Genomic DNA, 13134 nt, shown 5'->3' with positions numbered 1-13134 from the left:
ATGCTCATCCCGTCATAACAGGTAGCGTACGCATTGCATGCTGTGGGCGCACACTTTTCCGCATTCCTCGTCCGAGCCGATGCCGATCGCCCCGCCGTAGCCCGTGCTGCTCTGCATCATACCCGACCCTTTAATTGTCCCCAGCTGACCCGTGGCGCCTTCCACGACCAGTTTGTCTGCTTTTGTGTATTTCGGCGCGTCGAAGTTGGCCATAACATTAACGGTATAGGGCGCTGCAAAGCCCCGCTGCAGTCCGCATTTGCTGCTTTTCTTCACAATGGCACACGTGTCTCTTTTGGCGTCGCTCTTGTGAGCTGTAAGTAAGCAGTTTTGGTCCTCACCGCGCTTGGCGAAGCAGGCTTTCTGGTCGTCGCTGCCGGTCGGTTTAATGGCCGGATTGCAGATCACATCGTAGCCGGAGACCTCAAACCGTGCTAACCCGTAAGATACATAAAGGTATTCACATCGGCGGCAAATCGATAGTGTTATACGAGGGGATGACAGTAGCGCATTTCAGTACTCCCTGTACTTGCTGCCATAATGTCGGCTGGAGTATGGCGTTGTGGCTAAACATGGTGCTTATGTACCGCGCTAGATTTAGTCATATATATTGTCGCAACGTAATACTCCAGCCGGCTCACGGCAGCAAATACAGGGAGCACTGAAATGCGCTACTGTTATTCTCTCGTATACATTTGTAATTTGTTCTTGCAAAACAAAGCGGCGACGACCTTCATGTCTGGAATTTTGATAGCAGGACCTGGATTTGTTTTAAGTACTCATAGTTACTCACCGTGGACAGAGGACACCCATCCCAGAACGAGACTTGCAACTAAAAAGCATAAATGAACACAACATAAATAAAAATAAATTCGAAATCCGTATCATTAGAATTACATATGTATGTAACCACGTTAGTCAGCCGGCAGTTACTGTGAGCAGTAATTACCCAGTGCATTTCCAGGCATAATGACGGCTGCTTCAAAGCGTTTGATTAAAGTTGGATTAGTTCGTTTTACCAGCTGGCAAAATCTCTTTAAAATACAGAGGTAGAGGTCACGGTCTCTGTAGAGGTCACGGAATTCTTGTTGTGATGTCACGGAATCCAAATACCATCACACACGGATTTATGTTCCAAGTTAGGGCTTTTGAGTTTTGATTGCCTACTGTCCAGAGTTCGGTTTGCGGTTTGGGCGGTTACAATATAACAAGCACCTTGATGTGCCATTAATTCAACAACGGCGTTATCAAGCAATCCAACTTTACAGCCTGTGGCAGTGTCAGGAGATCGGCGCCACCGCCCAGGAGTGTGGGTTGAGTGGGTGTCGCACCGACTCCGATTTCGCCTCGCATGTGCTCTGTTTACGGCCAGAGATTGGCATTGCATGCACATGGCCGAGACGTTTTGATTTCATTCTGTTGGATTTTGGCTCGACAGCATGGAGACGTCCATGCTGTACGAGATGGCCTTCGATATTTGCGCATGCTAGAGTGACCCTTCGGGGCTGTTTAGATGTTCTGGGTTTCATCCCTTTATTAACATCTTCCGATATTAATAAAGCTATCGTTTGTGGCGTCTGTGTTTTGGTTGCCTTCCTGTGCAGCGCAGGCATAGCGCTTACAGCAGGATGAATTAGTTGCACTCTGTAGTTCATCAGAGCATTTTGTCGTTTGAGCAGTATACTGACTTCTGTAATCGTAATCACTAACAGCCGCTTTAAAACCACAAAATTAATTATCACAACTCACACTATGATCCTTGTGCATGACCAATTTAAACATATCAAATTAATGATGACGGTTGATTGTAGGCTCGCAGCTACTCGTGTAATGGAATTTCAGTTTAATTAATAATTTCTCATCCATGATCAGGAAAAACTGCGAAGAGCAGGCATATGCCCACAATACAAGATCTGTAATAAATATATGCAAGGTAGCAGAAAAGTGGCAAAATACTTTTCCGACCTACATAACGAATCTACGAGGCTGTAACAGGAACACATTAATAATGGCAACGAGAATACATACTGGAAAGAATTTGAATTAAAAAGCCAGAATAACAACATACTGCAAGAGAAGACCGAGACGGCAAAGGTGTGTCCTAGCGGCAAAATGCACAAAAATACTGTAGATTGAGAAAATAAATAAAAATAAATAAATATTAACAAATCAATACTAGTGTGATTCAGAAAAAAAACAAACACCAACATCGTACTTTGCCTATTAGTCACCGCAACTTAAAAAAAACATCATTACTGCCGTTAACATATATGTTTTTCCAATAAAAATGTCACATGAAAGACTAAAAACAAGACAAATCTGTTTACCACAACATCGTGAAAAAAACAGGCCTACCGCATCAACGTTGGGTGTTGCACTTACAGATCTCCACAAAACCACCACTAAAATCAAACAACAATTCTCTAAGAAATCTTATTCAGAAAAAGCCAAACAAATTAAGAATTTCAGTTAGAAAATTACGTGACATTGCAATCACTGCTGCATCAGCTGTAACTTTTATGATGTGCCCACCGCCACACGCCAGGGGGTAACTCGAGGTTAACCCGAACCGGGTGGGTGAACTCGATATCCTTGTCCTGGTACCGTAATGCGTTCTTCGTGTCTTGGGAATTAGGCGGCTGTGATTGTTGTAGGCCGATCGGGCATTTACCACGTCCAACCTCCTGTAGTGCAGCTCGATCGCCTAAGCAGTGCAACTGCAGAGCAACTTGCCCTCGAAAGATTCTCCACGTGCACCGCCAGTTCGACGGACGCAGGAGTTTAGGGATGTCATTTAAAACATGCTGAGCAGAGCTACGGGTAGCACAAAAATGAAATGGATATTGTGTAATTTTTACCGGAGGAAATTTCGCCCACCTTTGCCACCCCGACGGTTAAAATAATTATCGGTACCGGGTAATGACAGGTCATATGGATCCGCATTTGCCGGGTCGAGAGTAATGGAAACTCGGTAATGGAAACTCCTGCGTCAATCGGTATCACCGTGATGACCAGATAAAAACGAGCGACAGGTGAAATGCCATTGACATCCTTATTCTGAATTCACCTGATTTCTTGTGCGTCCCTCACGGCAGGGGAAGGTAGGCGGTGATGCAATCTCGATCGTTTGGCTGCTGTTGCAGAATACAATACTATTCCGAATAGTACTTACATAGTTCGTGTGGTTTGTCATGAGCTCGAGGTTCATATTCGACAACCAGGTTCAATGATAATTAGCTGAGCCAGGATGCAATTTATTTGTACCTAAAACGTACTTGCACATTTATCATTATCATCGGCAACGTTTTGATGCCAGCGTTATGATATCTGTGCTCATTCCACCACCATGCATTTGCCGGTTTATGGACTGACTTTTTCGTTTTATATCTATATTGTGCTGAGTTCCTCTAGCCGGACAGATGGCGTCTCCAATCAAACGCACATACATGCCATAACTATTTTGGTCGGGGACACTACTGCATTCAGTTATTACGAAGTTGGACCGGCATTAGACGTGGCCTTCGAGCAGGTGCAGCAGGACTATCCGACGACCTTTGCCAACATGTCGAGAACCACAATTCATTACCCTGGAGTACTCAGCTGTGCTGATGGCGCGGCCTTAATGCCGGAATTATCGGAACCGATCTACCAAGCCATCAAGCGATATTCTAACAGCTTTACGGTCATGTTTTCCCCTGGTAACGTTCGCTTCATAGTTTTGTAAACGAAAAGTACCATATGCCTCCAGGAAACTGCTGTAGAAGTATGCCCTTAGTCTTAATCCGGTTGGTTTGAAAACAGTGCAGATTGCAGATCGCGTATACAGATCTGTATAGCGCACGCTCTTGTGTATGGTCTTGGGTTTTCCGTTCTTGAGTATTCTCGTTTTACTAACCGTAAGTTTTTCCACCAGAACCTACCGACGATGATCTGCACAGTTAATGAATGAACTTTTCCCAGCGATGTTTTTTCCCAGCGATGTTTTATTTTCCCAGCGATGTTTTTTCCCGATAAAAGCATCGATTCTGAAAACTTTAAAATATGTTTTTAGAAATTCTAATAGGCGGGTGACTCGTTTCTGAAAATGTATACGCACAACATCGAAATATGATAAAAACCAAAGTGTTTTTTTAAGTTTTTGTCAAATTAATTACCTGATAGTTACTCTGTATTCGAATGCCGCCCCCACACCAACTTCAAGAATTTCTCGCATCTTACCAGATTTCATTACAGGATGCAGCATGGAGATGTTAAATCTTGGACATTTTGCTCGAGGCAAGTTCGCGTATACAGTTACCGGAATGCAGCGAAACTTCATGTTTTCTAGATTATTACTTGCACCCTACTTCTCTCCATAGTTTCACAAGGGTGTGCTTTATCTGAAATGTTTGCTCTTTATCAGACAAACAATATGAGCAACTGCGATTGATTTCCGAGTACTACCTTTATCACTGAATTTGACACATATTTCATATTCATAGAATTTCATCACAATGTGTATCATTCTGTCTTGCAGAATGGGATATTCCTCTAATTGCGTCGTAAGCCCATTTTTACAAATTACAAAAATTGTAGAGCTAATCAGTGCATTACGTAAGGGACGTTCTTGTACTACATATAAACAAATAGATGTCTACTTTTTTTTGTATTTGATACCAAAAACTGAAAGAAGCCCACAAAAGCCCATTGAGTATTATAAGAATCTGAGAAATGGATTTGCAAGTCTTGAGGAGAGAAGCCGCAGTTTTAACCGATGCGCTGACTCGCGTTAAAAATGCAGCAGATTAAAACATACCTACACATGCATCAACAGCTTCATCTTGTTCAGCTCAGCGAGTGATGGTAGACTTGCCGACAAACACCGTTATCCAACACTATTGAGCTTTGCATCGAATGATGGAGTAGCAACGTTCCGCAGCTTTAAGTTGTTATTAGACAAATACCGCTGGAGCACTATTACGCTTTTGTGCGAATCGCCCTCGCAGTTCAAGCAAAACGGCGCGTTCTACGTGATAGTCTGCCTGGATTTAAAGCAGTCTCTCGATGGATCGACGATGACCAAATATCTCACAAACAAACTGGAATTCAACTCCAGAGAAAGCCAAGACTACACAGCACCACTGACTCGAATGCAGAATCAAAGCCGAGGTGGGTCGAACAGTGACACATTGTTAATTAAAATTTAGAATACTGGTAATTGGTAATTGCTGATGATTATGGTTTCTGTCTGCTTTTTGACCCTGATAGTGGGAGTAATCATCGCCCATCCGCGTGTTGTTCGCGATATTATGGTAAAACTTCATGAATTATTTCTGCCTCTTTCGTCTCTAGTATATTGCGCTGTTTTTGTCATCGACAGGTGACAGCAAATCGTCTAAACATGACCAATGGCGATTATGTACGTTATATATATAAAAAATATTTTTCTTTCCTTAAAAATAACGCTGAAAACGCTGAGTAATACCTGTTTGTGCCGATTGAGCACGACTTAATTTCTGTCATTTGCACTTACACATCTGGACGATGATACTACTTTATTGTATCAACACTAAGAGTTACGTTTTGAGCCTTTTGACAATTTTAATTTAATCTAATACACTTTCACTTTATCTTGGAAATCATCGAAAGCGTTGGACGTAAAAATGTAGTACTGACCGGGATGTTTAAATTAATCGCTACAGATATTCTTCACTGTGCAAACCACACTGGTGCCAGGTCAAACGGAACTTCTGTGGCAGTTTTTCGATGGCAACGACGAAGTGAGCTACAGCTGTGGCCCTGTGGGAATACTGTACATTGGGCTGCCGGTTTCTGTCAGATGCTTTTGGTGTACATACATCATAATAAATAAGTTGATGTTCGCTGGCGTATCGAATTAGGCAGCATTTGATGGCTTCCAATCACTGATAAATTTCCAAAACCCAAATCCAAGATGGGAACTTATCAGCGATGTACTGGAAAAAGCCCAGAATATTTCGTTCGAACGTTACAACCGTTCAGTCTCTCGGAATGAACAGGTATCATATTACCATAATAATTATGATTTAGTACGATTGCTGAACGCGCTCTTTATTTTGCAGCGCAAGGATCTGGCCATTGCGGGTTATGAATCGGTGATTGTGTTTGCTCGCGTAAGACAACAGCTCTGTTTCAACAGATTTTACGAAAACCAACTTTTAACGTTTCATAGGTTATGGAAGAAGCTTTGCTGGGAGATGCCAACGTCCTAACCGGAATCAGTTTTGTGAAGCGATTCTACAATCGATTGTTTAATGTATGCTTCCGTAATTTCACAATAAATGAAAACGGAATGCGCTTGAACGATGTTGTGTATCATCGATTTAACACCGATACCGGCGTTTTTGAGGCAAGAGGCTCGACACACCCTAAATGGAGTCTTCACAGCTTTTAATTAACACTTTGCGTAACATGGTTATTAACATAAACCTACTTATGTGACTCCGATTTTCGACAGGATGCATGGCATTACGACTCCTTTTCATCCAACATAAGAGAATTTTCCCCTAAATTAGCGAACAGCTGGAAGAGCAGAGATGGTCCTCCACCTGACGTGCCGCAGTGTGGATTCCACAACAACCTTTGCACCGCCAGCACTAGTAAGGCGTTTCCGAAAATGGTTTGATTTAAAAAATTAATAATACTAAAATTAATTTGGTTGATTGCACTTTGTTGGTCAAATCAAAAACGCAATAAACAATCACCCGGAAAAACACGCTGAATTATAACAGAAACAATAGGGTCGATACGCCCGAAACTGGTCCATACCCCCAGAATAAAAATAACGCTCTTGAATGCTACTAATTTTAAAGTTTGTCTGAAAGCGTGCTCGTAATTGTGGTTGAATGCACTTACTGGAAACGAAGTAACCTTACTTTCATACGACATGCGCAACACCGCATACGTTTACCGTATCAAGCTTACAGTTACGGCAAAGTAGTGCGTTAACTACCAAAGCAAATCTCAGTCAACTGCCTTAGCCTGAACGACAGCCCAGTGTCCACCATTTTAAAAAATTAGTACTACATACCTTTCCGAGTTTTACGTAATTAGTATGCACTGTTGCATTGCAGCGCCAAGAACAGTTACCGGAATTGTAGCGGCGATAGCGGTCATTGTCTGTATCGGGTTGATTTCTACGGTTTATTGGTGATTTCATCAAGCGCTTCCTTTCTCCATAATAGCAGCTAAGCTCCTGCTAAGTATTACAGCAATTTTTTACAGGAAGCGCTCAAATGAAAAGTTCAACAAGTCAACATGGTGGTACTTACCTTCCACTGACCTGCAGCCATATTCCGATCTTGGACCAGCTGGTGTCCTTTTACGACAACTGCATGCCGCAACCGAAATCAGTGTCGGCATTAACCGACGCTTATACTGCGGTCAGGCAGTTGTAATCGAATCTTTTTATGGAAAGTGCTTGACAGTAGAGCAAATCCTAGCGCAAGTAACTTTCCGCAGTGTTCTGCAACAGGTAAAACTCAATGTGCATGCAACCGTTGTTGATTTCAGCCTGGAGTATGTTGCTAAAACGTCTTTCTTATTAGATGAGAAATCTGCATCATCAGAATCTAAACAAATTTATCGGCATCACGGCCACTAAAGCATGTGTGATGCCTGCCGGTTCCTGTATGGTTTTTGAGTATGGCGCTCGCGATACGCTCCTCATGTTGATTCAGAGTGAACCCATCTACATGGATCATGCCTTCAAGACGATAACGATTTGGGAAATCGTGCATGTACCAAGCAATATTTAACCTTTTTCTACGGTAATCTTATTACTAGCACCAGAATCTTTGTACAGGGATTACGATATCTGCATCGCTCTATGCTGCATTATCACGGAAACCTATCAAGCCTAGGCATTATGATAGACAAACGCTTCTGCTTGAAAATTTCGTCGTACGCAGTGGCGAAATTTAGAGGAAAATTATATGGAAGCGTTTACCCCACAGAGCTGCCACTAGATCCCAGCATATTGTGGGCCGCACCGGAAGTCATTTCCGGGGCATCCATAAAGGCCACGAAAGAGAGCGATATGTACAGTCTGGGTGTCATCATCAGCGAAATCTTCACCAGTCGGACACCCTTGCAAACGAATTTTGCGATTACTGACAGCGTACACGGTACGTACTACGTGCACGCTTTTTCACATTGTGTACAAACTGTTCTAGTACATCTGCAAGTGCCATTCTTGACTATACCTTGCGTTTTTGACTGTATAAAATTAGTATACTTGTCGACCGAAGCGAAGCGAAGGTCCTCTATGTTCAAGAAAACGGGACTTTTGTCGGTCACGTCGGTCACGCCTTCATTTTTTAATAAAATTCATAAATAGTGTTAAAAACTATATTTAATGAACACAAAAAATAATAAATGAAAACGGGAAATTAAAAAAAAATGAATCTCCTAAAGTGTTTATTTAATTTTGTTTCCCGCTTCGCTTCGGTCTTTCAGTGCTAGCCAACAGCGGTGCACTTTCCTAGTATAAATTAGTATAGTATACGAATCGATTGTACTGGTTAAGGGACATGTGCCGGTACATTGTACCAGTACGTGTACATGTGCTTTACTTTTTGCGCACTCCCAAACACTTTTTTCAATGTTTTAGGACTATACCTTGCTATAGGACATGCTATAGCCAAATAATTTTACACACTGGCTTAAAAGCGTTTGGTGCAAGGAACATCTGGTTGTGGAGATATCGGTGCAATATTATTCCAAAATTTTAAACGCACGGAGGTGTAAATAAGTCTAATTATTAGAGCGGATGAACGTTGTCTTAGCGGTGGAACAGGTTGTGGCTATCTGCTCTGACAAGCTACCCATAAGGGCAGCATGACTGCGCAGATTTACCGGAAGCTGCCCATTTTATTTCTAAATTATTTACTTTTCGTCCTTCTTACGTGCGTACCGGACGATCCAGTATATTTATATGTTAAATAGGCCTGCGATCTGGCCGCACAGTGAACTGGTGTTTCTCGATTATGGTAATCGTAATCATGGCTGAATAGTGGCCTCGTCTCCTTTTTCAACCCGTACAGCCATCTTCTCCCTGGAAGCGCGGTATTTTGAAATTCATGTCAAAATTTGGAAAACATGGTGGGAAAATAATTTGGTGCAAAAACCGTTCATGGTGTTGTGCGTTTGCATGCAAAATTTGAAGAGGAGTAGTGCATAATAAGACTCTTGGGACACCTCCATGCGTTTAAACTGTGGGAATCTTTAACCAGTATCTTCGCAACCGGATTTTGCGCGCACAATGGTGTTTTGTTCCAGTTTATATGAATCATTATTTTGGCTATAGAATGCCATAAAACAGCGCAAACCAATGTCTGAGAGTGCGCGAAAGCGCAAGTTTGCGTACATGTACCCGAGTCTGGTACCATGTACATGTACACTAGTTCGTACATGTTCCCGAGTATGTACCGGCTTACTGCACTACAGAGTGCCCACAAAGCATTACCGAATGCTGTTAATAGAAAACGTTGCCGTACTACGTAAGAATCCAAATGTCACTCGCATTGAGGATACGTCAGAAATGCCAGCGGAACTGGTCGGCATTGTTGATTCGTGCATTTCCATCAACCAACTGGAACGGCCGACTATGACCGGCTTTGCCGCGGCATTAAGTCAGGTCATCCCGTGCAAAAAGATGCTCGATTTGGTTACAAGCCGACTGGATCAGTACTCCGGTCATTTAGAGGATCTGGTTGAAGTTCGTGCGCGTCAGCTAATGGACGAGAGGAGTAAAGTGGACTCGTTATTACGGGAAATGCTGCCCGAGTAAGATGTTTACGCTCGTGAATTATACTTGTGTTTGTATAAAATATTTGTTCAAGAGCAAACGCGTCAACGGAGCCCTCGACATTGTTGTAGGACGGTAGTCAACCAATTACGCAACAAACACATTGTCGCCGCGGAACACTTTGAGTGCGTGACCTTATCGTTCAGCGATATCCCTCAATTTGAGCGGATCGTCGCTCAATGTCCTCCGCTGCAGACGATCGCTCTTCTCAACACGGTGTACAGCGTCTTCGACTCGATTCTGCCGCGATTTGATGTCTACAAAGTGGAGACCATCGGCGCCTCATATCTAGTACTTACGTTTTTACAATGCAGCCGTTCTAAGTAATGAGTATTGACAGAGTGTTTCTTATTCGTGTGACAGTTAGCCAGCGGCCTGCCGAAACGCAACGGTATTCGGCATGCGGGCGAAATAGCGCGGATGACGCTGACTATGCTGCAGGCCGCGGAGAGCATCCACTCGCCGATGGAACCGGCAGAAGGACTGCGACTGCGTGTTGGCATACACTCGGGTAGCGATTTCATCGGAAATATTATGTTTAACAGATTTAAAAAATTATTAAGTTAATGCGGATTTTTCTGCAGGTCACTGCGCAGCCGGCGTTGTGGGCCTAAAAATGCCACGCTACTGCTTGTCAGTAAAACCGTTTTTCTATCAAGTTAAAATTAAATAAGCGGTTATGCACGGGTCAAATCAGAACCAAGGATTTCATCATTTTCCGTTTTAATGATGTAGAACGAATTTTAAGACTGCAGATGCGTTTAAGTCTAAACAGCACAAATCAAAGTTTAATGCCGTTCACATTTGCAGGTTTGGAGACACAATTAACACGGCCAACCGAATGGAAACGTACGGTGCCGGTAAGTTAGGAAAAATATCAGGAAACACTAAATCTGGGAAACTGAAATATAGGTTGATAGTTTCACTTTCTGCAACTACCGGATTGAATTGGTCATTTACATTTATATTGAAACGTATCGCAAAACGTTCAAGGCTAGTCGTAGAAGCAGAAACAAATCATCAGCGTTTTTGGCTATTTGTCTGCTGTGCGCGAAAGCGGTAGCGAGTAGTATTCCGGTATCTGCCTTGTATGCTCTGGAGTTCTTTTCCACCTTTTAGCGAGACTTATTTGAAGTTTGACTTGGTTTCAGCTTCAAGAATCCATGTTAGCGGAACTACGAAGCATTTGCTAGACCAGATTGGCGGTTTTGAAACAGAGTCACGGGGTGCTGTTATCATTAAGGTAAAGAAACCAACTGATTAATACTTAAACAACTTATCAATACCGAACAGGAGCAACTTGAACTGTCTGATGATTTTACAAATTCGACAATCGCAGCAGATGCTATTCATGACGCAGGCTAATGTAAATGGACCTGTATAAAGTTGTTCGTAGTAATGTTGGACCAAAAGGCTTTGTCGCCTTGTTCGTAAAATCGTAGTCATTATTCTGAATGTAAATATAAAATTAATAGTTACAATTTGAAAAGATTTGTGGCTTATACGCAAGGACTGGTTGTTGTTTTTACAGGGAAAAGGGGAAATGGTGACCTTTTGGCTGTTGCATTAGACTTAATATTCGGTGGTGCTGATTTTGCAAAAACAGTAGCTTCAGCGTTGAGATGGTTATACACTGATAGTACTTACATGTGCGGCTGCGCTGTCGCGGTGTAAGTGACACATGTGCACAAAGAATTGGATAAACTTAGCGACCAGTTTTCGTGAATTAAACGCACTATATACCTACTCGAGTAGCTAATGAAAATGAAACTTCAGAGCACAAGTGAAACGTAGGCCTCTGTAAACTTATGCAATTGTAGTTCTACAGAAAAAAAGCAAAATGGTGACCTTCTAGCTGCGGCAGCAGATGCGTTAGTGTGCTCAAATTTCGCCCAACAGTTCCCAGAACAGCTGCCGCGATACCTCGTTAAGTTTCCATGCCGTTTTACTCCATTCGCTTGTTTCTCGCCAGTTTCCGGACGAATCTCTCGTCTTTGTTACGCGATCATGCGGAAATCTTTCGGTCCAGGGAACCGAGAGTCTCGAAGCCCAGCGGACAAAATCGGTATTCTTGGTAATACTGCAATATTTCTCAGAGTTCGGCCTGCGCAGCTACCGCTCCCGCCACCGCTCCCCTGTTGTGATGGGCGATATGATCAGCGTGTTAAAGTACGTGACATCTCATGTCAGCATGGGATCTCTCAGTATGCCAGAGTTGAATACAGTATAAAATCATTATCACTGCACCTTGTGCTGACGTCACGAAAATTCCGCTTGTGTATGTACCGATTAATTTCAGTTTTATGTATACTGCATCTTTCATTCATGAATACCAATAACTGCATCTATACTGCATCTTTGCTCAAGAGCAAACGCGGGACATTAGACGCTGTTCGCTGTTGGAGGTGAGCAGTCAACCGATTACCGGAGGATTACGCAACAAACACAACGTCGCCGTTAAACACTTTGACTGTGTGACCTTGCCGTTCAGGACATTCCCCAGCTTGAGCCGATCATCGTCCAGTGCGCTCCCCTGCAGGCGATCGTTTCTGCTATGATCGTTTTTATTCCATGATTAAGCCAAATTGCGTATAAAGTAATTTGACTTGCGATTCCACAGTCACGGAATCACGCTGAAAAACTGTTTATTACTTATAATCAGTGGAAGTGGAAGAAGTTAACGAGCTCTTCAGTTATACGATAGATTGATCGATCGGAGTACATTACGCTGACCGTTTTGGTATCGGAAAGTGATTTAACTAAATTTTGGTTGACCTTTTCAGTACAGTACCTAGAGAAAAATTATACCACTTATTTTATGTGCGAAGCAAATGAACGAGAAAAGCGTATGAATACAAGCATATGAATGAGAAAAATATGTCAATTTTTGTAATGTACCGATTTTACTGGAAGAAATTTAACACGCGCTAGCTGTTGTATCATTTAAAATGACTACGAGTGCTTGGTGTATTATTGACTGGAATCCGCACGTGTCGGCATACCTGGGGATCAAATTAAGCGACGGATAAGGCCAAACGCTGGCACCGTAATGATCATGAAACCAGGTTGATCGGAGCGAATATTATTGAAGTCTTTTTGCATAACACTCCTAGTTTATCACTACAGAGTACAGAAATATGAACATGTACAGTATCTCACGGTACAGGCGATAAAAAACCTTCTCTGGCTTCGCGGTATTCAGGACACAAAACACGCATGATGCATCCTTTCGTTGCATGCGAGCGGAAATTGATTGGACGATTACCAGCCCAGAAGGCTCCATCAAGCTGATGTGGGTTCGGTATATC

At 42.7% G+C, this 13134-nt stretch overlaps 1 protein-coding gene and 1 long non-coding RNA gene across 3 annotated transcripts; one reads left to right on the top strand and one right to left on the bottom strand.

The window, feature by feature from the left end:
• Positions 1-2877: 2877 nt before the first annotated feature.
• On the bottom strand, positions 2878-4332 carry LOC129595093 (uncharacterized). 2 transcript variants are annotated; one of them, XR_008691270.1, is made up of 4 exons: positions 4219-4332; positions 3921-4032; positions 3068-3264; positions 2878-2984 (listed from the first exon to the last, which is right to left on the bottom strand). It is a non-coding gene; the product is annotated as an uncharacterized LOC129595093 (long non-coding RNA). The 2 variants fall into 2 exon arrangements; XR_008691269.1 differs by having other exon boundaries at positions 4155-4313.
• Positions 4333-4927: 595 nt separating this feature from the next.
• LOC129595092 (atrial natriuretic peptide receptor 1-like) lies at positions 4928-11531 on the top strand. Its single transcript, XM_055492006.1, has 19 exons — positions 4928-5148; positions 5248-5291; positions 5360-5398; positions 5682-5759; positions 5880-6017; positions 6081-6131; positions 6191-6274; positions 6476-6617; positions 7092-7167; positions 7243-7492; positions 7566-7757; positions 7823-8144; positions 9501-9804; positions 9898-10117; positions 10190-10337; positions 10411-10459; positions 10637-10686; positions 10978-11069; positions 11358-11531. Exons 1-19 carry the CDS (start codon positions 5055-5057, stop codon positions 11394-11396), a joined length of 2412 nt encoding a protein of 803 aa, XP_055347981.1. The 5' UTR covers positions 4928-5054; the 3' UTR covers positions 11397-11531.
• The last annotated feature ends 1603 nt before the right edge of the window (positions 11532-13134 follow it).

The sequence above is a fragment of the Paramacrobiotus metropolitanus genome, unplaced genomic scaffold, assembly GCF_019649055.1.
Source record: "Paramacrobiotus metropolitanus isolate TYO unplaced genomic scaffold, Prichtersi_v1.0 Parri_scaffold0000074, whole genome shotgun sequence".
NCBI classification, from domain to species: Eukaryota; Metazoa; Tardigrada; class Eutardigrada; order Parachela; family Macrobiotidae; genus Paramacrobiotus; species Paramacrobiotus metropolitanus.
This window is presented reverse-complemented; position numbering and strand designations above follow the sequence as displayed.